The sequence below is a fragment of the Haliaeetus leucocephalus genome, unplaced genomic scaffold (assembly GCF_000737465.1).
Source record: "Haliaeetus leucocephalus isolate CR32 unplaced genomic scaffold, Haliaeetus_leucocephalus-4.0 Scaffold450, whole genome shotgun sequence".
Classification (NCBI taxonomy): domain Eukaryota; kingdom Metazoa; phylum Chordata; class Aves; order Accipitriformes; family Accipitridae; genus Haliaeetus; species Haliaeetus leucocephalus.
This window is the reverse complement of record NW_010972886.1, coordinates 8767267-8793072: the sequence shown is the minus strand read 5'-3', so window position 1 is coordinate 8793072 and position 25806 is coordinate 8767267. Positions and strand designations below refer to the sequence as shown.

Here is a 25806-nt window from a genome sequence, read left to right as displayed (position 1 = left end):
CCCTTGTCAGAGGTCTCCAGCCCAGGGCGAGCACACACAGCCTCCCAGGATCAGAGCCCAGAGACTCACTTATTTCTTGGAGAACTGCAGGCCTTGAGAGTACCAGCTGCTGAACACCAGCAGGTGAAACCTACAGGAGACATGATGTGGTGCCACTGGTTTTCCTCTCAGCATCCTATACACCACTGCAACACAGAAGATGAGCATCTCCCATGTGCTGCAAAACCCTGAGCGGTGCACTCGTGAGACACCTCTGTACTGGACCCTGGCACCAACCTAAACAGCATCCAGTACCTCACAGAGTAATCCCAGCTGCATCAAATGTCACATATATCTATCTCTACGTATCTATAATTGTGTGTGTGAATAACCATATATAACTATATATGACCATTATATAAAATAAGCTCCTAACAGCAAACTCTAGACAGGGAAAATGGTCTGGGCAGCATAAATTCTACAAACAAAAACAAATGCAAAATCCCTATTTAGACACTTAAGTTGAAGTGTTTTGCTAGAGAAGCCAGTCTTGAATTTATTCGCCTCTTTGACCAACTCCGAAGAAGCAGGAAACAATCACACTGTGACTGTAGCATCTCTCTTGACCCTGGCATTTGAGTCAACTGTCCTTGCAGGGAAAGGGCACCTGTAATTTGTGAGCTGCACTTCTGCAGCTACAACAGCAACTGCAGGAGAGTCTTTTCCTCCTCCTCTCTAGTTAATTAAGAGTTTCCCACGTGTGGGTTTGTTTTGCAGGAGAAGGGCAAGGCTCACCTCTGTCTTGTTTTCCTCTTTTCCAGTGGCAGCTCTATTTTTGGGGAACCTACAGCAGCAGCAGGGTCTGCAGTGCTCCATCAGGCAGGAGAAAAAAGCATGCCACATTGAAAGTAGAGCATGAACTCCCTTGTGATCCTGCCAGTGTTCCCTCGTCTGCCTCTACCCGTTTGGGTTGCCGAGAAGAAACTAGAGCCTATTATCAGGCCTGCTTCTTTGTCAGGTGTTTCTTTGATGTAAATTCAACCATGATCAAATGTGCTGATGACAGCAAACAGCCAAAGAGTAACAAACATGCAAACTGCACCGTGACCTGCAGAGATTAGAGCAACCAAGGCTGTAGACAAATCGGGAAGATTAAACACAAATGAGCTAAGAAGTCTTGGGAGAAGTACCCAGGGAGACAAAAATAAGCAACACAGAAAATAAGAGAACAAGGCAGACCAGAGATTGAACAGACCCTACTAGTACATAAATCAAAGTCTTCCCCCACCTCCCAACACTCCAGCTTTACCCTAATGCTTTTGCTCCAAGGAAGTCAGCGCTACACTTGCTGCAGGGAAGCAGGCTGAGATAAACCCTTAGTGCATCTTTGCTGTATTCGGCCTGTCACACCATTGTCACTGCAGAACCAGCTCAGCCCTTACAGAGGAAAAAACAGGCTTCTCCCCCCCCCCCTTTTTTTTTTTTCTGTCCTTTTTTCTTTCTTTTTTAAAAAACTTCTGGAGAGCTGCTGACAGGAGTTCCTTGCAATCAGAACCACCCTGCTAATCTCAGGGTCTGCAGAGTCCACCTTCACTTACAACCCTGAAAATTCAAGGAAAGCCTAGCTGGAGCTAACGGCACTATTGATACTTGTCTTCAAGCAGCGTAACTTTCCCAAGCGTAGAGGACCAGGAGGCTTGCAAGGCCAGAAAATCACATGCCCGTATAGAATGTGATGCAATCCCATGGCTGTGCAGCCTCCCCTCCCACTTTACATTGGGAACGCATGTGCTAAGGTACAGTCTGGAGTTCCTCGCATGCCTCGTGCTGTTCCAACACACCGCAAATATGTCCCTGCCTGCAGCACAGCAGCATCTTGAAAGGTTTCTTTAAAATTTGGAGAGTAGGGCTATTCTTTTGAAGGTGGAAATATTTAATTTGGGGCAGCATAGTATACCATTGCATTACTTCATTTTTCATCTGTTGCCAGTAGTGAGGTCATCACCCTGCAAGCTCTCAGATTTGAGGATCATTACTGATTTAGGGCCCACTTAGCAGTGTGCCAGGTGGCGGAAGGTTATTAGACACCCAAAATCATGGAGAAAACAGAGCACCTGAGAAAGAAGTACTTCTTCCACTAACCAACCTTTCTGCAGCTAAATGAGATCTGCTGCCTTATTACAGGCATATTTATCTTTCAAATCCCATAGCCGTAGACAGCACTTTCTGTATCCCTCAAAAAATGAACTTCTCTAGCAGCAACACTAGGAAATCTGTAAAATTCCTCCTGTAAACATGCTAAAATCCCCCTTGCCACTCATACCATGGCTCTTTCCACCATCACTTGTAAACCAGGGCACTGGCACTGTGTTCACACTTGCAAAACAAGAATGAATTTTCAACTCTACTGATCAGAAGTGGCAGAATAAGATCAAGATGTCAGCAAGGCAGATTTCTGCACATAAGACCTATTATTTGCTAATGAGATTTCCAGCTGCGATCCTCCCCACTCACATCCCTGAGATCAAAACACACTTCAGAGATCAGAACACTCAGAAACAGGTTGACAGCAAGTCCTGAACTATCTCCCCTAATGCTGCGGTACCATTAAGGCTGGCCTGGGCAGCGCTACACCTTACCGGTGCTAGTCAGGGACTAGTCTAAGTGTACGTCAGTCCAACTCTGGTCTGACTATTTTTTCCTGGGGGTTCAGTATATTTTCCAGCACATATAAGTGACACAATACAACCCAACATGCAACACACCAGCGTAGCAGAGCCACAATCCACATGCAGTTTACAGGAAAACTTCAAGGGGATCAGCACACATTTTAGAACGCAAAGGCAAATACCATCTTTCTCACCAGGACTGAGGTGAGGTCTGCAAGTCCTCAGAGATCACAAAAATATTCACCATCCCTGTCCCTACATGCAGGACCCCCGGCTGCTATGCTGCACTGCCCATGCAGGTCAAGGGGAACTATGGTACTAATAGCACCTGAGGGGCTGACCCCATCCATCTCATTTTCTTAAAACCTGCTCAACTCAGAGGTTTAACCCGAGCAGGGCTTAACTGGAAAATCCACATCTCCTTGCTACATCCACTCCTAATCTCAGGGGAAGGTGGCTTTCACAAAGAGGAGGAAATTCAGGCATGCACAGCACATGCTGTTTTCTGAGTTTTCTGAGACAGGCTAACCTCCAAAAAGTGCCAAAATGGTCCTCCAGTGCATTGCATGAATGAAACACTGGGAATAAGAGCCTGTGCCAGCTGCAATGGTCCTACAAGCTGGAGAGGACCAAACTCCCTACCTCTTTGGTGCTGGACTGGGGGAGAATTGGCTCAGGCCACCTCCTGAATGAAAGAGCAGCTTTCCTAATGACTGAGCTCACACTGCCAGCCTGCTAAGGAGCTGCATTGATTTGAAACCTAAAGGACAGCTGTTTGTTCCTCCCTTTCCACCCTGCTTCCTCCTCCCTGGCCAAAGGAGGAGGAAAGTTGCCAGAACAGACTTCATCTAGGTGGACAAGGATGGAGAGAGAGGGAAAGGACGCCCCTTCAAAATGAAAAAGGAGGGGAAAATTGTACCCTTAAGAGCACAAAGCAGCTATACAACTGCTCGTTTTGCCATTGTCAGAGGGAGGCAGCTCAGTCCAAGAGAAAGTGGAGTAACCTGCAATAGTCCTAACAGCTGCAAAACACCCTTTGCCAGCTGCATGTTGATTCTTAACTTGCTTCAGCATTAAGTAAGTGACAAAAGGCTTTAGTGCTCCTAATGAAAACACAGTCCATGCACTCAGTAAAATAACACAGCTATGAAGAAAAAACCAAAAAAACCCAAAAAACCCCCAACCAAACCCCAGAAACATTTTTGGTAGAATTTGTGTGCAAACAGGTTTCAGGTCCAAGCTGTTGAGATTTGGACAAAATGTTTGATGATATTTAGGGCTGAGGAGGGAGAGGAAGGGGAGGGTTTGAAGGGTGGGGGTGTGTGTGTGGGACACTTCATGCCTGCTTTTGATTTGTTTCCAGAACAGCCACGCTTTTGTATTTGTGCTAAGGCTCCCTGTAGTTTAAAAGCCAAAATGTGATCAGAAAAGGCCTTATGGACCCTGAGCCAGCCTTTGCATTTTTTAAAGAGCCTGTTAGATACTTTCTATTCTGCTCTGAACTCCTGTGGAAGCTGCTCCCGGACTCTTCTCCACGGCTGCTGTGAGGAGCTGAAGGGCCTTAGGAAGAGATCCAGCAAAACTCGTTACCTCATCTTCTGTAAACTCCTTGGACTGGTGAGCATAAAGGAGTAAGAAAATTAGCAGTCCAACTACTCATGGAGTGTCTGCACACAGCTGCCAGCATTCACTTGTTCTTTCCAGGCAGTCTCCTCATACCCTTTTCCCCAGCTGAGAAAGACCTGAAAAACCAGCTCCAACCACAGCAAAAATTACAATTCAGTCAATATCACAGCTCTGCAGACCTGAGTGAGAGCCCGAGGGGACACTAGAATAGACACTAGACAGAGCCAATTCTGCCACGACCACACACGTCTTCTGCACATCCCACGGTACATCAACCTGCTCCTCTGACCATATAGCTGTCCACTGACTTTGGAAAAGCATGCTGAGATGAAGTTGTGTGGCAGGAGCAGCAGAACTGCCTTCCCTTTCCCTGTGTCACTGTGGCCAAGACTTGTTGCTATTCCAAGCAATAGGGCAGATCCCGACTAGCATGTTCTTTTGGATATTTATACAAACATGTTGCAGTTAACAATTAGAAATATGACCCGGACTCACACTAGAGAAGCCAATTTGTCTGTTTCTTTTCCTACTAGAGCTGGACTCTGTTACAGATAAATTCCCCAAAGAGGCACAAGGTGCTGTAACAATACCACCAAAAGTGGTTGGGGTGGAATGGGAGGGCTTGTTCTTCCCACGATACAACATATGAGTCCAAAAGGCTTATCCCTCTGCAGAGCCAGGCCAGGTCTGACACAGCACGGCTCGTTAGGACAGAGCCGAACACCACGGTGGTCTTCAGGGTTTGTACCGCAGCAAGGTTTGTGGTGCTCTCTGTATTATGGCACAAGGCCACAACTACCCAAGGTATGCTGGACAACTCCTTTTCCTATGAGCCATCCTCCTGAGCAGCTGGAGGCCAGTCAACAGATTAAGGTTTGATCCAAAGGACTTGCTTTTCTCCCCTTGTGTAACTCCTTCTGAAGACCAGCTCAGGCAAGACAACACTTCCTGCCATTTATAAGATTAAGGCCATCTTGAAAACCGCACCTGGCTTCAGTAAGCTGCCCTCACTGCAGTTCTTTGCTGTCTGAGGGAAACAAACACCAAGTGTTTTATCACTTAAAGATTTAAAACAATTGAGACACATTTCATTGGAAAAGCTGAGACAAAGGCACAGATGAGGCTGCTGAGCTGAGCTGAAACTGCCCCTCTGATCCCCCTCCCTCCCCATTTAATAACTTTATTGCTTTAAATATGGGAGGTGAGGCTCACACAATGACAACAATCCCAGCAGGAAACCTACTTGTGTTCTGAGGGAATTTGCTTGCTAGACCTGGTGTCGACCATGCAAACACCTGCAGCATGGGACTGTGCGTGCATATGTACTAATAAACCCCCAATGATCCAGCCCTAATGTAAGGATCAGTCACAACAGCTCAACTGCCAGCATTAGTACAGGTGTAGCAGGTCAGCAGCAAATGCCACCTTGGTCACGCAAACAGTGAGGACACAGGTAGAAGCCCAGCAGAGCACCGTAGGGCATATAGCCTGAGAGGGTCAGCTTCATTTCGGTGCCTCGGTTCAGTTTATTGCACACATGCATATTATAAACATACAAAACTATGCCAAAAAAGATCACTAAGCATGTGGAAAACTATGCCAGAAGGATCAGTAAGTCTGCTTAGGCAAACATTCAAAAATATCTAGCATACCTTAATTTGATTTTCCTTTGAATTAGTCTCTAGCTACAGTCTCGTTATTTTGTTTTCCACAAGACCACAGTGTCTTTTAGTTCAATGAGAAGTGGTTTTTTGCCTCTTCATGTTCTACAAGTAATCCCAAGCCTTATTTAAGGCACACAGTCCAATTCCTATATGGAGTATAGTATTAGGAACCTCTGCAGATGTATGCCCTAATGTTAGGTGAGTACGGCCCTGACAAAATCAGTGAATCTGCAGAGGAAGATTCAGAGTCCCTAAACTAGGAACACACTTTTCTTTGGTGACCATACAGTGAATCCAGACCTAAGACAGTGAGCATTCCCCCATGCCTTTGAGATGTGTTTAATACCTGTATCAGCTGAGTCCTTCTCAAATATCGCTGACAAACTACAAAGAGGAGCATGAGGAGCATGGCATTTCAGAGTTGGTCTTTGCAACCCTGCTGTAACACAGGGATAACAACGTATATTACAGGTTTAAGAACAGGGTGACAAGATGAAAACAAGAGCTCTAGCAGTTTCAGGTGCTTTGCACATGCACCTGACCCCTGGTGTCACTGAGCCCTGACGGTATGTCAAACAAGCAAAGCTCCTAACTGCTTAAGCTACATCCTGGAGAAATTAGCATTTCTGCACATCCCAATCATGCAACTCATACTGGGCACCAAGTGACAGAAATGCACAAGTGACCTCCTGCAAAAAAGCTGGCACAACCAGCTGCTTCAAGCCAGGAGAGCATCTCACTCCACTGTGCCTTCTGTGTAGTTTCCACAGAAGGCCACCCATTCTCTTCAGCTATATGAAGCAGGGGCCCTGCAGAGAAGAGTTTCACTCTCAGCACTACGCTGATTCAGAGAATAAATCTGCACAGGGTATGAGGCAAGGATCGAGTGAAGACAGGATGATACGTAAGTAACGACTGTCACATTGCAGACGCACAACAGGACTGAAGCTGCAGTTCCAAATCACAGCAGTGGAGCTTAGGCTTTTGAGGATTTGGTTTTATACCTACTGTCTGGATTTATAATGTACCTCCTAATTTAAAGATAATTTTTAAAAAAGATCTTCTAACATCTGGACTTGTATCAATGCTAAAACAGGCACCAGCAGCTGCATTTAAACCCCTTACATCTGCAGTCCAGCTCACTACCAAAAATAATTGATAGCAATAGCAGGCTGTTGCGATGCATGCAATGGGTTTGACACATTTTCTCTGCAGTATAGTAACACAGAGATTTGGGTCTCTGAGGCTCAGTTCCAGATTTTAGAGAAAAGCAGCCAGTGGGCACCATGTGTGGCACCTGTAATCCATCCCAGGCCTTCTCTCCTCTCCAAATGCCCCTGCTCCTCATGCCTGTATCCCACTTTCTCCACCACCTGCTCTTCCTACAGCCATCCCAGCTGCCTCCACTCCAAGTCCTGCTTCACCTTCTTATTTCCCCTACTCAGAGCTTCTCCTGAGCTCTTGCTTTATATTTTCTCCCAGCTCCTCCTCACCTTGCTTTTAGCCCTCTAAATTCAAATGTGTTGTTTCTCCCCATCTCCTTTCATGTTCCAGGTTCACCTAAGGGAGCAGACCAGGCTGCTTGCTGCCTTTAGTGGCTGTGCTCTTTGGCACAGAGGCCAGATTATGAAAAATGTCTCTGCTTTTGTAGCAGACACTTCTAGCAGGTGCTATGCAATTATTAGATGCCATATGCTTTTATAAATTATATTGTCATGGTTTAACCCCAGCCAGCAACTAAGCACCACGCAGCCGCTCACTCACTCCCCCCCATCCAGTGGGATGGGGGAGAAAATCAGGAAAAGAAGTAAAACTCGTGGGTTGAGATAAGAACGGTTTAATAGAACAGAAAAGAAGAAACTAATAATGATAACACTAACAAAATGACAACAGCAATAATGAAAGGATTGGAATGTACAAATGATGTGCAGTGCAATTGCTCACCACCTGCCGACCGACCCCCAGCTAGTCCCCGAGTGGCGATCCCCTGCCCCCACTCCCCCCAGTTTATACACTAGATGGGACGTCCCATGGTATGGAATACCCCGTTGGCCAGTTTGGGTCAGGTGCCCTGGCTGTGTCCTGTGCCAACTTCTTGTGCCCCTCCGGCTTTCTCTCTGGCTGGGCATGAGAAGCTGAAAAATCCTTGACTTTAGACTAAACACTACTGAGCAACAACTGAAAACATCAGTGTTATCAACATTCTTCACATACTGAACTCAAAACATAGCACCGTATCAGCTACTAGGAAAACAATTAACTCTATCCCAGCTGAAACCAGGACATATATTCAAGTGTGTTTTGTAACTATCCTGTATTTTCAGACTGCTGTAAAATCAAAAAGATAATTATGCAGAGATGCAGAACTGGTACAAAGAGCTGCACCCAGATGCAAGCGATTGGGCCAGTGCTGATCCATCTTACATGCACTGAGCTAAGTATCCCTCGCATCCTATAAAGACTACTAGATACTCAGCCCAAGTGCAGCAGTCCTGCAGTCCAACAACAAAACTTTCCACATGCTGATTTCATTACCAGATAAATTCTGTACAACAATCCAATGTGATGAAGGGTTAACTTCAGTACACACTAACTGCATTTGAGGGCATCTACGTACATTATTTGTAAGCTTTATTTCTGGCATCTCAAAATGAATCTGTCAAGCTAATGATATTCTGAGAAGGTCTTAACGTTTCAAGTGCTGTGGGAAGTACAGCACTGCTAACACCTGCAGCAGGTGGTAATGCTCCCGGTAAGTCAGCGCTGAACCACTGAGCGTCAGAGTGCAGTCTTTTGGATAATACAAGCAGAGTCCAGCTCTTCTTAGCAGTTATTCAGGGGCCTGCAGCTCGCCTCACAGTGGGAGTTTTGGACTTTGCTTCATGGCCATGTTCCAGCTCAGGCAATTGCATCTGAACTGAGTGTCCTCTGCTGCTTCTGTTGGATGGGCATAGAAGCGCCTCGCTATTAAGTGACACTCGTTCTCGAGTGAATGTGACACACATTGACACGTCTGATGACAATGCACAGCAACATGTATGTGCAGAAAGTATCAACTACCATCCTGCCCATAAACCTACCAGCAAGATTAAACTAGATAAGGCATGCCGTGCCAATGGGAACAGCATGGAAGGACAACCCTGATGCAGCTGGATCTCCTAAACAAAACTTTCTGTGTAAGAACAAAGCTGCCTGTACAAGACAGGAGGAGAGAGGTAGAGGAGCCTGTCTGTCCATCCCACAATTGACAAGAAAGAAGGGGGCTTAAGCTAGGAGACAAAAAGCAATGCTACGTTTTAAGGCAAGCAGCATCCACCTCAATCAAAAGACTGAATTTAGATGGAAGATTTATGTCTTTCAGCAGTGTAAAGGTCTGTGGGATGCAACTTTTTCTTTCTTTTCTTGGGGGGGTGGGGTGGGAGGCAGGAAGAACACAAAAACCCCATAAGCGCACTCTAGGTAGTACCAGTTTTCACAAAGTTTCAGATTGGTACATCAGTCAATAGAAATCTCCTTTCCCCCCTGCCATTTCTTCCCCCTCCCCCATCTATGGCAGGCCACCAGAACTGCACTTGGAGACTGGAAGACAAATGGGCAGCTGCCTCTAGAGGCAATTGTGAGGAGACTAAAGATCAACTTGCAGCTGGCACTTCCACCCCCACCTCTCCTTAATACTTCAGTCCACTTGCTGCCAGACAAGGATCATGAGTCAGCTCCTAAACATATTCTCCGTGAAACAATAGCTATAGCTCTCTGCTGCAGCTATACCACTACTCTGGCTCCAAGGGACACACCACAGTTATGAAAACAAAAGGACTGATTTTAACCTACAGCAGCCCAACACCAGAACTGAATGATATAATAAGCATGCACTAAAGAATACTATGCTAAACCTGTGAGATTAGCAAAGCTAATTTTGACATGTAACAGGCATGAAGTCAGTACTGTAATGAAAATCTGCAGAAGCAGCAAACAGAAGTGGTTTTGGGGCTACATGGTAAAGCAGATGGCTTTTGCATAAACCTTTTCAACTACAACAGGGTGCAGTTTGATACCACAGCATTGTATGCTGCAGTACTAATTAGAGGGCAAAGGAGCCAGTTTAGCCTTTACAAATTAACTTTATCACAACCGTAGGAGCTGCTCTCTCAATTCTGAGTAGCCAGCACTCACTGAAACTCCTGCATTCACGAAGATGGAACTCCAGCACTCATCCCTCGAGGAGATTTAAAAAAGGAAAAAGCTTCCTTTTGCAAGGACATTTCAACTTACCAGCTAATGACATCAAACTCAAACTTTAACTTTTCTGACCCAAGCACTGTCAGACGATAAAGAATTCAAAGAAAAGGTTAGAAGATGCATTGGAGATCTCTCAGGACTAGATGTTAAGTGATGAACGGGCAGTGACTACTGAGCACTTAAAGAGCTGTGCACATAGTAAAGGTTAGACATAGAGGAGTCTATGCCCATGCAAAGCACCCTCAAGAAATATCAGCACCCAGAGCATGCCTTACCTGCAGACAGTCCACTGATATCCTCTGAAGAGATGTTGCTGAAAGAGCTACAGTGCAAGCTAACATGTTAGGAAACTTAAGTGAATGCTACATTTACATTTTTATTTCCAGCTAAGAAATAAGCAAAACCAGTTGTCCTTTCTCACTTCACTGTAATTTGTGTTTCTTACAGCTGAATATTGCCAATTACTTTGAAGGAGTCTCTAACCCAAAATACTGACACATCTTGAGCCACATCGCCCTACAAGCCAGAAGGCAAGTTGGAGACAGAAATAAAAGACTACCTCACAACATGTTCAAAAGAGACAGGACAATTAAAGTCAAGTCTGCTTCTCCTTCTGCAGGACCCTGACAGGTAAGTTTTGTGGGACTGCGCAACACAAATTAGAAGGTTCTACTGTTAATGCAGTGCATCGATTTTACCATCAACAGAAATGTGAATAATGTATACATTCTGTGTAAAAAGACAGCAGACTATATACATATGTATCTTTTAAATTATTTTATTTTGTGTAAGCTAAAAGGAAATTTACACACTTAAATCTCAAAAGACCTTGGGCATGCACATTGACCTTTTTAGAGGTTCTTCTACATAGCTCTCTTTTTTCCATAGGAATTTCCCCGAACATTTACAACCCATAGTTTTTTACTGTATATACAGCCTAAAACCATAGCAATCTATGATTATGTCATTTTACACTGTGCAAAATCAAACAGGAATAGTGGTACAACAGAACATAAAAATTTTTAACAGGTAAATTTCATTGTAAGACATTCATATAGTTTTGGTCCTTCTTTCCAAATCAAACTGATTAAAAGCAGACAACTTTCTAATGACCCAAAAAATCAAGTGTTTAGACAGTGATCCATAACTGGAACAAGAAGTTACAGACAGCATACCTTTCAAAAGGCTATATAGTGACAGAGCCGTACTACTGAAGTTGAAGAACATAAAAATTCATCAGCCAACCAATCAAACAGGGGGAGGGGATGGAAGAGAAGAAAAGGAAAAACACATCTTAAGCTTGTTAAAACACAAAAGAAATTATTGGGTTTTAAAGAAACAACAGTAACTGAAAATCCATAAAGGGACAATGTAACCTTTTGGTCTTTTTCCCAGCAATAAGTATTTTAATATATGCAGGAACAAAAAAGATGCTCAATGCAATCTGAAAACCTTTAAGGGGGACTTCACAGATTGTGAAGATTGAAGTTTTCATTATGTGTTTCTAAGATTTTTTTTTTTTTAAACTTTTTAAAGTTTTGTAAGAAGGACACCACCAGTGTATTTCACAAAGACATAAATGTATACACCCCAGCACAACAAAAAGAATAGATCTTCAAAAAGATTTACCCCCAATTATTTACATTTTTCTCTAATATAAATTTAGGACTCCAGTATGTAAATAAATATACATTACTATGTATACCTTTCTAGTGCTGCTTACCAACAAATCATCTGAACTTGATTTTTTTTTTAATTAAAGCAAGATTGCTTTTTACGACCCACAGAGGGAAGGAAAAAAAAAAATCAATAGAAAATGTCCAATTCACATCACTTTAGTCTACCTTTTCTTGGCAGCTTGTTGAAGGTGTTAATGTAGCTGGGAACATCAACACCTTGGCATGCATGAAAGTTAAGTCAGGAAGGCTAGAAATCACCTTGGCAGCCTCTTCACTGAGATGTTCTTCCTTTTTAGGCTTCCTGTTGGAAGGAAAGAACAAAGTGCATTAATCCACTACCTGATATCGCTTGGATCACTGAAAGAATCACTGATTGAAGCAATTGTTCTGTCAGTTTGTCTCCCATTGACAGGCACTTCTGTAAGCTACTTGAAGGTAGTCTAATGTTATAATACCTACCTGCCTACCAACAAAATGTTAACATAGAAAGTCAGCAAAATGTTCCTGTATATTGTTGCAATAAGGAAAAAAAAAAAAGATTTCCTATTCAGATGCTAATTTTATATATTTTTCTTTTTTTTGCAGGTTCCTGTGTGAAGAGACTCACTTGAAGAGACAACCATGCCCATATTCTACGGTTAAGACAATAGGAGCATTAGTTCTAAACTACCTAAATACAGTACAATCTTTCAAAATAAAGTGGAAAAACCTTGAAAGGACATTAAGAAGTTCCTAACTTACTTCTTAATACTTTACTTTTAAAATAAAGAGGTACTTATGCTGCATTTCCAACACGACCGTTCTCAGATTATACATCATACTGCTCTACATCATGATCCACAAACCCTTTTTTTCCCCCCAGGGCTCATCAGCAGCAAAAGGTGGCTCACAACTTGTAGCTACTTGCTTTGAAGTGCAGTAGTATGTATAGCCATAATGATACATACAGCAGTTTGGGAATCATTGGTGTTTACTTTGCCTGTTGCATTATTCACAAGAATTACTGAGCACAAATGAATAAAGAGGTCTGAATCCCATGTTGCTTGGTTCTCACTATTATGCAAAAAACTCCGATCTCCTAAGTAAAATGAAGCCTGGCTCAGACTGCTACAGAATACCTCCCTCCCCTGCCCAAACATCCATACTTTACAGACATCTGGCTTATCTTTGAAGAATGCTGCCTATTACTAGAAATACCCAGTTTTCCATCAAACATTATTCCAGTCCCAAAAAGGCACCTGCTACACCCTGTAATGACATTAGAAATTCTAGCTAAATAAGCTCCCTCATCTTTGGGGCAAAAAGCTGAGTCAAAAGGCTTGAACCCAATAAACTGCCATTCCCTAGAACACTTCAGAAATTTCCTTCCTGTATCTTGTCTTAACTATAAACTTTAAACCAAGCCTGTGAGAGGGCAATGCCCACTCTGATCACAAAGCAGCATGTACTTATATTTTCTTTTGTCAGCATCCATCAGGATTGTTTCCTGAGCTGATCAGAGATCAGGGGAAAGCAAGGGGCTACGTATTTGCTTCAGCAGCAGTCTCAGACTTTCTTAGCTAGGAGGAGAAGAAAAAAAAAAGCTGGAGTCAAACTCATCCTTGACATCACTGATCATTGTGTTGACACTGAACTATCACTTTTGTTTGCTACTTGAAATCTCCACTTGATGAAAGATCTCTAGATGAGGCAGCCTAGATACTAAATCTGACTTTCCTTCACTAGAATAGCAATATTTTCTTTTCTCTGCTGCAGTGGAATTTCATGAGCCACTGACTAGGCAGATTACCAAATTCTGGAGGACAAACAAAGCTGTGTGCTGGATTTACTGAAGGAAGAAGCAGAGAGCCAATATGTGCCTCCTTCTCTAACAACTTCACAGTCAGCTCTGTTTGCACTCGAAGGACTATCTCTGAGCTGTTGAAATGTGGTTCTCGCCCGCCACTGTGTTATCAGTATCTGGTGCCACTATTAGTAATCACTTACCACAAGCCTCTTAAAGGTACAAACTCCTGGTGATCAAGGACTTAAAGCTAACAAAGGAGTGTTTGACAGAGGAAGCCAAAGGAAGAGGGCTGACTCAGAGATCTGCATTAAAAGGAGTTCCTGTAATTGTTAATCAGGCACCGAGATGAAGCTCACATACTCCTTGCTATTTATAGGCCTCTTCCTCCTCTGCTCAACTGTGGCATGCTAAGAAACAGCACTGCTGGGTCCCAGAGGCAGCACTGCAGTTTATTTGGTGGTCATATGCAGGACCTTTATCACAGGACAATGCTATCGCTCTTGCTGTAATAGCTGGTCTCTGCAACATCACTGCAGAACATGCACACCAGTGAGCACAGTCCGATGTGAATCTCACCTGATTACTGAATGCTCCCCTCCTGGCTGGAGACCCTTTACAATAATTTATTTACTTAATGTGCTCTGTAAAGAGTATCTGTAAAGGACAAGCTAACACACTAACACAGCAAACGTTACTTAACTTTCTATACACGTAAGGAAGAAGTTCTTTACTGTGAGGGTGGTGAGACACTGGAACAGGTTGCCCAGAGAGGTTGTGGATGTCCTGTCCCTGGAAGTGTTCAAGGCCAGGTTGGATGGCAGAATGAGCAACCTGGTCTAGTGGAAGGTGTCCCTGCCCATGGCAGGGGGGGTGGAACTAGATGATTTTTAAGGTCCCTTCCAACCCAAACCATTCTATGATTCTAACTATGACGAAATTATAGCTATAGATACCATCACTTGGTAATGAGGCTCAAAACTTTTTCTTAAATCATCTCAGTGCAGAGAGGGATGAGATGGCCTTAAGTCTCCATTCCTCAATGGAGAGGGGCAGGTTCCTCTGGAAGACAGTAAAACTTGACACTGCAAGTACCTTTCTGGGTAACAGTCAACACCTTCGGTAGCAAATATCACCAGGGAAACCCTAAAGAATTACTCACTAACTCTCTAAATTTAAAAGACAAAGTAGCATCATCACTGCAGACTGTTTTTACCCTTAAAACTTACCTAACTGCCTAATAACTGCAGTGTCTTTTGATAGAGGCAAGAGAAATAACCACATCAGGTGCATTAATTTCAGTCACCACTTTGCTGAAGATGTTCCCATTGTCAAGAGCTTCTTTTGCCAAACCCAGGTCTGAGCAGGGGCATTGCAGAGCTTCTGCTCATGCACTCTTAATTTCAAGATACCACGGCTTACAGAATGGACAGCCAAGTGAGCAGATTGTCAGCGGCAGATGTACTACTGTCTGCTTTGGAACCAGGACTTTTGATTACTAAACCATGAAAGGACCCAGCTCTGGCTCAAAAAAAGGTCTCTGCCTCATTCAGGTTTTAAAACTACCCTCTACAGAACACTTTGCCCCCATCCATCTCTTCTCTTACACTAGTTTACATTTCTTCCCAAGACAGAGGACAGAAGGGATGCCCTTACCCAAGCAATTGTTCCAGTCCCTCTACCTGTTGGCATGAAGGTTTCCTTTTCAAAGGCACATTAACACTAAGCTGCAAGAAATTAGCCAAACTGATGGGCAGGAAAGTTGTTGGAAGAAAGTTTAGCAAGAAATAGTGAATGCTTTGTCGATGTGTCACTCACACCTCACTGTTCTGTTTTGCATTCCAACCCCTTCCTGCAGCATTCAAGTCTTTCAGGACTTCAGTCATCTTTCATGTTTGCAAACGATTTTGTAGATAGCATCAGCAAGGCCAGGCTCTAATAGTAACAGTGAGTTGATTAGAAAAATGCACTTTAAAAATCACTCTAATCAAGAGTGCTCCATCCAACACCACCCCGAAGGAATATTTCCAGTTTAAATGAGGGGTTTGGGCATTTCTTGGAAAGGTATCAGTGCCCTGCTTTCCTTCAAAAAGACAGCAGATAAACTTTTGCTCTCTGCCAATTCTACGGAACTGGGCAAGGCTGCAGAGTTGCTGCGGAATGCTGTACTGGATCCCTGTCCTTCACTTACTGCTGCCATCAAGGTTTCAGGCTCAAGCTGGGGGGGGAGTTTCCCCTCCTCTCCTAACAGTTTCCTTCTGAGAAACTGACTTTCCAGCTTCAAGAGATGGGTTTGCAAGCACAAGATGGGGTTATTTCAGACAAAGATGACTCTTCACACGGCTTCCTACAGCTGAACAATGGTATTTTCACTCTAAACTTCACCCTAAAGATCCTGAGTTCAGACAAGTTACAGACACAGGATAGCCTCAGCACAACTGATGTTGCCATCAAAGTGATGTTAAGCCACTGGCCACATCTTCCCCTGATCAGTTATCATGAATGGCTAATAGTCCATATTTGCAGGCTGGTGCATGAACGTCATCTTTGTTGAGCTGGCTGTACCCAGCCACTCCTCTTTTAAAGTTTCCAGTTCATTAAAAAAAGAATAAAAAAATTTTCAAAAGGAAAACAATTTTAACTACAAAAAAGCTAACATACTGCAACATATTGGCATACTGCTGAGATAAGACATTCTTATTTCTCTGAAGGTTTCTAGCTTGGAAAACAGAAAACCAGACTGCTTTTCTTTTGCAGACTATGAAATCATAAAACACTTGAAATCTTTAAAATTCAGAGTTGACAGAAACATATAAAATGTATTGAACACTGAAAACAGCTGCTTTAAAACAGCAAATCCTTGTGTGTGTCTGAACTTAACCACCAAGTGTAACATGCCCAGCCTCTCTCTACAGCCTGATATATTGCTACAGCACAGATCTAGAACCTCTTCCTACTCATAAGCAATGCTCTCCAGAACAGGGGAAGAACTTTGATATCTGGATAAAGAGCTTTAACAGTGCAAATATGAGCTTTCAAGTGCATTGTGGAAGCATTGGAAAAAAACCCAAACCCCTCATATCAAAACAAAACAATACAGAAAAATGAAGGTCAACATTAACTTAAGCGAAGTAGACTTCCCCGTTCTTAGTAAAGAAAAAGTAAGCTAAGACATCTTACAGCAAACAAGCAGTTATGAATCTATGAGTGGAGATACAATAATTAATAAAATACATTTGGAGTTTGTATGTCCTGCTGTGAATTTGTGGTTACTTTTAAATTAGACTTAGAATAGATTGCAAAAATATTTCAACTGCAACTATGTTTTCTAATTAGTGAGAGTCAAACTTTCACACTAGTGTATCTTCAGAAGGAGTATATGCACTCCATGGGTAGAAAAATAGGCAATCCAAAAGCTGAGACACAAAAATCAGCATTGAAGTGTGGAGTTCCCTCTACCGGTTCTCCCTTGAAATTTCACGGCTTGTTGATCTTTTTTATTCAGTGTTCACTTTGAACATTTTCACTGCGGGAAAACTAGTAAGATAGTTTTCTCAATGAAAGAACATGTTTTAAAAGAGCTCTTGAAAATTATAGTTTTAGTCATTTTAAGAAAGCCAACTGTCTCCCACCATTACAAATCACTACATTTGCCACAACTCTTCAACCGCGGCTCCTTTTTAAGTGCTATGTTGCATGGAAATGCATCTAGTTTTAGAGTGCTGAATAAACCCTAAAGCTCACTTATGAGTGAGGATATGTTGCTATCTATTAGTTGCTAATATTTGTTGCGTGTTGAGGCGTGCACTTCCTAAACAATAGAAACATTTTACTTGGGGAGAATCACTCAGCAATTCTTTTAATGGGCACAGACACTAATTACACGTTAAGACAGTCCATGATCCTACTGCTTAGATACAGATTCAAAAAATAAACCCAGAGAATACAAGCTTATAAATGGAGACCCTATTCTGTACTCATTCAACAGGCCAGACTTCAAGGAAGACATTTGACACCTAAAGCCTTTATACAGGTTCTACCTGTAAAAAAAGTACAGAACTACTTCACATGAGATCCATGAAGCAGAAAGGACATCCTAAACCAACTACATGCTCGTTCCTTAACTTGCAACAGCAAAATGAATCTGATGTTTGGTCACTGAAGTTTTGACAGGTGCTAGAAATATATGGGAAGGGACAAATATTGTCATAATTATTAGTCAGTTTAATAATTTTACTTGTGGAACATTCCGCACCTATAAGTTACATGGAGGACCGAGGAGAATCTTCTGTCAAAGTCCTAGGTCACTGAACTGTGTGGTTCAGTTTACCCTTCCAATCTTAGGAATCAAGCTCTGTTCTTCAGAAAGTTGCTTCCTCCAGTTCAGTGTTTGGCACTAGCTTTTCAACTTATGTCCTGGTGACCTTTTTCTTTCAGCTCATGTACTGTTTCCCATCTTATTTTAGAGTTCAATGATAATTTGAAATACAAACTACAGTACTATGAATTTCATATTTAAATTTGATTATTAAATTTAAGACTTTCGATCATTCAAGAACTTCTGATCTAAAATAGCACACACATTCACTCCTCAAATTTCATGCCACCCTTAGAAATAGAAGAAAAAAGCATAACAAAGAGTATTTACCTTGTGGACGTGCTTGCCTTCTCCACTGTGGACATGAGTCTTGCAAATGCATCAGTCACTCTGTTGCTTGCATTGGAAGTTTCCAGTTTTGAGGTTGTCAATTCATACAACTCAGGATCCACACCTTACAGTATAAAATGATAATCAGTGATGGTTGGAGGCAAGTATAGCCATAATAAGCCACACACCAACTTGCTAGAGACTGTTTTCTGTAAACATCTGAATCATTTATAATTTCAAGATACTTGAAAAGAACACGACAGAACATGTCTGCATTTCTGAAACACCATCCTCTCTCCCCACTCTTTTTCAACAGCTTTTATAGTTGTACTACAACTATAAAACACACACACATTAGGATCAAGTCTGGCATACAAGGTCTCAGTCTAAGAGTAAACAAAACAAATTTGATTTACCTTTTAGAGTGAAACACCTGTAAAGATGTCAGCTGTGTTAAAATGGAGTGTGTTTCAGTTACTTCAACTCAACTGTTTGTATTAAAAGAATGCTGCATGTTAACAGGGACCAACTCTTTAATGAGAGATTACACACAACACGTATGCATTAGAGTACATTTAGTATCTTGTTTTTCACAAGAGGTTGTGTTAAAAATTTTTTAAGTGAGGAAAAGCAGCTTTCATGATACATACAAGTGGAATGGCATTAAAAAAGTTACATACTAATATGTGTAACACTACCAAAACTTTTAGGTTATGCTCCCTTTTCAGGTATTCACAAAGCATCAAGTATCTAGATGTTTCAGCCTTGATTTCCTAGTTTCGGATATCTTAAGTCAGATGCTGAATTTTGACATCACATACGTTGTGAATGGATTTCAAATTTTATCAGCAAAGGTAATCCTGAAAACAATGCAAACAATGGAAACCTGCATCCAAAAAAATAACATACGTATCGGTGAAATTCTACATGTTTAGTATCAAGCAGCACATCTCAGTAGGAAGTAGCTCTAGAATTTCCAGATATTAAGTACATTTCCGTTAAAAAAGTCTCTAGGAATTAGGATTATGAAAATAAATCAAGAGGAAAGACTGTTACAACACATTTTGTTGCTCAGAAGCATTTTAAATTGGTGATATTCCTCTAGTTACAGTTTCAGCTATTTTATGCTTCATGGGTTTAAACGAAGTGCATATGTACCACCCACAATTACAAATATTTTTCAAAAACAGCGTAGAATTCAAAAACAGAAGCATCGTGTTTTATAGACACCTGCGTTCTAAACAAGTGTAACACTAAGTGCTAGCTGGTTTGGACAACACAGAAGCATTTCTTACTACTGCAGAACAAACACTGGAAATACTTGGGCACGATGGCCCCATGTAGCTATACCTAATACAAAAACAGCGTTTATGAACTGATGTGCTGATTATTTTACCCTGTTTACTTGCCTGGATCAAGACACTATTAGAAGTACTCCTGAAATACTGAAAGATTACTAAATAAAAAAATGCCTGTGCCTATTGTCCTGTCTTTTCCACCCAGTAATTGCAGTACTATGTGCACAAACAGATGATGTTAATAAACCTCATGCCTGCTTTGCATGAACTCTCCCCAAGCAGTGTCTTGGCCACTCATCTTTTGCGCACAAGTACTCTTTCATTGTTAGGAAACTAAGCTGATCAAAAAGTAAAATTAAGAGAATCATCTGGTTAAGCTGCGGGGGGGGGTGGGGGGGGGGCAGGGGGAAAATTTGCTCCATTTAATGAGTTGATTAAAAAAATCAATCAGCTGTCCTTCAACATACATTTTTTTAAAGTCTGGATTTTCAAAGTTAATTTCATCCAGTTTCATGCAAAACACTAAAATATGTACTGTCCTGAGACCAGTATACCAAGACTTTAAGTATTGTCAGATGTTTACAGAACTTGGAAATAGGAAAAAGCCCAACTATTCCATAGAATATCCACTTTTAATCAGGGAGAAGACTTGAAGAAATACACTTTGACTTGCAGAAGCCTGCGAAATCCCATTAAGGTACAAATTGTAAAACTAATTGAAATAAGGAGTCCTTTGACATGCAACTCTGCAAGAAACGTTAAATGCAACCTTTTAAGTTACATCATTTAGATATTCACATTTATGGTCCTGAATTAATTTTCATTGTAGTGTGATGTCACTGCTCAATTTACTGTTCTTTTGGCACCTCTTGCTCAGCTACACTTATGTTAAACTATTAACATGAAAACTAAAACAATACACTAAATCTGTGGGAACATACTAGAAATGAGTAACTCCCTGTTCACAATGTAGAACGCAAATTTGTATTAAAAAGTTATATTGGCTACTGATGAAAGACTGAGAAGAATATAGTATAGATCTATAGTGAGCAAAACTAAGGTCTTCAGAGAAAGAACAAACTTCTACTGATAAAAGTATCTCCTTTAAGCCGAAAGATCTAATAATTTGTCTTTCAATTATTTTATTATTTTAGAGTTGCATATTTTCCATTTTATTCAAATGATTAGAGAATGTTAAAGGAAAGCACTGCAAAACCTTAATGAGATATTGAAGGAAAGTTAGCCAACCAAACCCCACACAAAGCTCCTAAACACACACACAAACACACGAGCTGCAAGCCAAGAAACAAATGACTTTCCCAGAAACAAGTGAGGAGGAAACAAGAGCCAAAACAAAACAAAAAAAACAAAATAGGCACTATAGTGTGTACCAGGGAAGATGATAATACCTGTAACTTGATGAAACAACAACAGCAACATAAAAAAAAATAATGCAATAAGAGGCTAACAGAGTATCCCTCCAGTAATCACTTCAAGTGTGCACACCATCAGGACACAAGAAGGTACCCAACTGCACGAGCAGTACACGTACTGGGTACTGTTGACTTATGTCTATAGACTTACACACATTTACAAAAGAATCTGTAAGACTCAAGCATCTTGAATTCGCTACCTATCACGTCCACGACAAACCTGCCATCTTTCATCTGATAATGACATCTCTCAAGGGTGGAATAAAAAGACATTTGAAATGTGATGCCACAAAATTGCCTTCAATGATCAGATTTCAAAACTAAAAAAGCAGGTTTTTGAAAACAAAACCACAATAATAATTACAAGCACTTATTTAAAATGTGGGGAAACCCCAAACCTCTTAAAAATTGATTTTTTTTGAATTATAATCACTAAGAGGAAAAAATTCCTTCCTATGAAGAAAGTGATTATCATGGCTTCAGGCATTGTACTGAAAGAGTATTTGCCTTATCTACTTAACCTATGCACTGGGATAAATCCCCAAAATGTTCCCTTAAATTCCTGCAGAAATTTATTCAAAGTGTAGGTTTTCACAAGTTTGCGCAAAATACTCAGAGCATGTCAAAACCATGTGATAAATGAATTCAACTGCTTTCACATATTTTTCAGTAGAGAGAGTGGTGTTTTCATCTCCTTTTTAAGGGAGTAAGTTGCAGATAAAGTGCTTTGGTTTTATAATTAATGTTCATGAACTTCTTATGTCCCACAAACATGCAACTATCCTTTTTTTCTATTATGAATGTTGTTAAAACACTTTTTTCACTTTATCATTAATACTAGTAGCTCACACAAAGAAAAAATTTACAAACTGCTGGTAGCCACAAATCCCAGCAGGGATGTGATTGTTAAGTCCCATAACTTTATATTCACATATAACTTTCAAATAACATCACAATCCTATAATTTGGAGGCACTCACTCAGAAGACACACCTCACTTTTTGGGAATCATCACATCTACAGCATTTTCAATTTTTCTTAAGTGTTTAGAAAAGTTAACTTTGCAAATTTCTCATTTGAAACAAGTGTTTTAACATCTTATTTGCAAGAGCGTAAGAGCCATTCATTCCTTCAGCGTGTGACAAATACAGAGCTGACAGTACCTTTTAAATACTTCGCACTTGATACAAAACATCAGAAAACAGAACACAGATTAAAAGGAAAAATGCAGTAGAAAGACATTTTAGAGAAATGCAATGTAAAATTTCTCCTTGTTTATAGGAAAGTCGAGTGATGTGCTCATGCTTTTAGTAAGTCGTTATAATACTACAGTTGTGGTTTTAACACTCTGCTGACCTGGGATTGTGGTGGTGCTGCTAGAGCTACTGTCATCCACGGGCCCAAAGAAATCAAGGTTCAGAAGAGTGGAACCTCCACTAGCTTGAAATTCAGTGACCGTGTTGGTAGGCAGCCATATAGAAGGTAAGCCAAGGGAGGGGTTTATGTGTAAAAAGGGGTAAGACACACACTTGAACATGCAAGTTATAATTAGTACTCAGTACGCAATTTAAAAATTGACATGAAAACAATGCTTACAGTATTAGTTTGTACCTTCTAAAATGTTAACAACTTAATTGAGTGCACATTTCCTCATGTACAATGCAGCAAGAAAATCAACACTAGTAACTTTAAAATAGAAATATTTATTTCAATCTAAAAAATGAAAGAGAACCAGCACGACCCAGAGAGAAAGATGTGATCAGTTAAAGGGAAACAATATATAGGTCAATTGATAGAATATAGTGGGCTTTTTCTCCCCTCACTGAAATTGAAAGCCATTCTTTTATCAGGAAGACTTAACAGATCCCCAAATAGCAAAGAACCAAAAAAATCTTTAAAGTTTTATTTAGCAGCTTTAAGCTATTAATTATCATTATCTTAAAGCAGTGTGAACACAGGGTAACAAATGCCACTCTTATATCCAGTTCCTCACTGGTAAGTTATACTGTTCCCCTTTAGTACTAAACCAGAAATCAAACCAAGATACATTTTAAAGAAGTTGTTTGTTAAAAAGAAAGCATGATGATTGACTGAAGTAATAAGACACCAGACAACAGCAAAAGGGTCCATCCAGGCTTTCCTTCAGCACCATGATATTGCTATCCAAACTCTTACATCCCACATGTTCTGAAACAACAGTGTGAGGCAACACCAGTGCAGTAAGAGATGCAGTTTATTTTAGCCTGCTTTTGAACAACTTAGGTGTCATGAATTAACTGCTGTTAGCAGGCCTCTCAAACCTATCAGTTTCCTTACAGGCTTCTAGTCTGTCAATCAAACAAGTTTCCAAAACTTGTTTTATTTCCTTTGCATGCACTTACATTTCTGAAAGTGGAGGCGGTGGCACAACTCACTTTGCTATTAAAATAGACATAGGTGAAGGGTCTTCTGTGTGATAACTATATACATTTACAGATACAAATAAGTTCGTAGCTACCTCTTTAATATATTAGCTACAATTAGCTCTTGAGTGTAAGCAAAAGTGATAACAGATGAAGTCACATTTTTGAAATATAAAATTATCTGTAAATCTGAAAACTTTCAGCTCAAGAAGTGTATCTTTTGCAAATAGTTTGTGGTTAAAATATTGTGCTTTGAAGTAGCCACTATACACAAGTTTGTCATTCAAAGGATGTCTAAAGAGATAGTTCATTGGTGAAAAATACTCTTCAGAAGTAAAACTCATCAATCTAAAACGCTCATGTGTTCAGTTTCATTGTAATGTGCAGTTATACATAATGAAGTGTTAATATTGCCACTGTGTCACTAGCATATGGCAGGAATCTAATACTTAGTGTTTTTCAGACTACATAATACTTCACGTAGGGGCACAGATAATCAGAAAGAAAGCCTGAATTTCCAAAGTTAGGAGTAAGAAATAAATATTATATATATTTATATATATGTGTATGTGTATATATTTAAAAAAATAATCAGCAGATAGATGTTTGTCTGAACTTTGTAGCTTTCTTATCTCTAGCTCTGGTGCTAGAGGCTCTACGGAGAGACGTACCATCTAAAGGGTTAGTAAGGCCACTGCTACTCCAGTCAAACTGGACAGGTGGTAGAGATTCCTAGAGTTGAAAAGTCAGAAATCAGATTTTATAGTCAGTTCAGGTTACAACAATGCAAAGCAGTTCAAACAACAGATTCTTTAGTGTCTAAATACTAAAAAGAAAACTAAATGAGCAAGCCCCAACTTTTGGGAGGCGTGTATTTTCATAATATGAACTAAAGATTCCAAGTAGATTTGTTCTACCACAGGAAGTCTCATTAAATTCTGAACAGTACAGATTAGGTAACTTCTAACTCAAACAGCATTTGCAAATTAAATAAAACATATCAATTGGATAAAACACCTTAAGGCATAGCTGAAAGTTAAACTACTATTACTTTCATGGAAGATGAGGCATTTTGCATAAAAAGTTATGTATACACAATTATAGGAAAAATTCTGAATAGGGTTATCAGTGAAAGCTGTCTGTCTCCATCCTTTGTCCTGATTATATATAAAATCAGTTATTTACCATCAAACAACCCATGATTCTTTTGGTTTGTTTTGCTTTTGAGAGACAATCCCACCATGTGAGGGACAAACTATCAACACCCTCCTCACTCCACCCCCTTTAAAAAAATAATTCTGTGACTTATTATCCTTTAACAATTAACTCATTCAATATATAAACAAAGCATTGGTAACAATGCTTAAACAAGAGGAGCATGGAAATGTTGACTCCTTCTGGGAGCTCATTCCTGCCTTTTCATTTCCTCTTGTTAAGTCTTTTAGCACACACACAGGTAAATCAAGCAAGCAGCAGGGACCATGCTTTACAGGGAAAGTGTGTTCAGGTGCAGTGTAACTTGCAAGTGCTGTCCTCCTGTATTGTCAGGATGCAAACTGATGGGACAGTATCAGAAATGTCTGAAATAAGTTGATCTTTCTACTTCTGTGCATTACTTTCTGCTCTCTCCTCAGTGAGATCAACTGTCAAGAAGTACTGGGAAAGGATGTGCCCTCGACTTATAATAGAACCATCATGCTTATGGAAGAAAAGCAATGGAAGTTCTCTGCAGCGTTATTCAAAATGCATCACTAGTTGTCAAGCTTCCAGTGGCTGAGACATACCTTCTCTCTGCTTTTGTAGAAAGTCAGGCACTGGGGTTTTTTTGGGTTTTTTGGGGTTTTTTTGGTTTTTTTTTTTAAAACTTTTAAAACTTTCAACTATCCAACACAGAAAAAATATGCAGATTCACAAATCAAGACGGCAGCAACCTGAGCTAGCTTTGTACGATTACGCTAACTCTAAGAGGCTTTTGCTAGTTGATAGATGTTTACAGAAAAAAAAATGAAGGGAGCTGGAGACTTCTGTATTTACTTATAGTAAATGCCTTGCCTAGAAAAATTTTTCCTACTTAATGACTTGGAAATATTTCCAGTACTGAAGACAACTAGAACAGTACTCACTCCACAGAGCTTACGGAGCTGATGCTACGCTTTTTACTTTGCTTTGGTAATGAAATTACTGGCATTGAAATTATTTGCATGGAAACAGTGTTAGCAGTGTGGAGCTAACACCTGATGAAGTAATGATCACTATCATCAGTAGCCTGTTCAAAGTTAGTCACATCTAAAGTATATTAAAAGGGTGTTGTACAAAATAAAAAAACAGGCGAGTATAACAATTTAATAGCTTTCTGCTCTGAGGAAAATGCACTCAAATTGAAACAA

The 25806-nt window shown here is 40.6% G+C and overlaps 1 protein-coding gene across 3 annotated transcripts in view; it reads right to left on the bottom strand.

Annotated features, from left to right (window-relative positions):
* The window catches only part of AFTPH (aftiphilin), a 67028-nt gene that overhangs the window by 7688 nt on the left and 33534 nt on the right, over positions 1–25806 (bottom strand). For 2 of the 3 annotated variants that reach the window (XM_010574761.1, XM_010574762.1), the window contains exons 7-10: positions 24091–24151; positions 22374–22457; positions 18288–18411; positions 12022–12157 (exon numbers count right to left, since the gene is read on the bottom strand). In XM_010574761.1, coding sequence (XP_010573063.1) covers positions 12022–12157; positions 18288–18411; positions 22374–22457; positions 24091–24151 — 405 coding nt within the window. Of the gene's footprint in view, positions 1–12021; positions 12158–18287; positions 18412–22373; positions 22458–24090; positions 24152–25806 lie in introns of those variants that run through there. The other variant, XM_010574763.1, reaches the window with a different exon arrangement.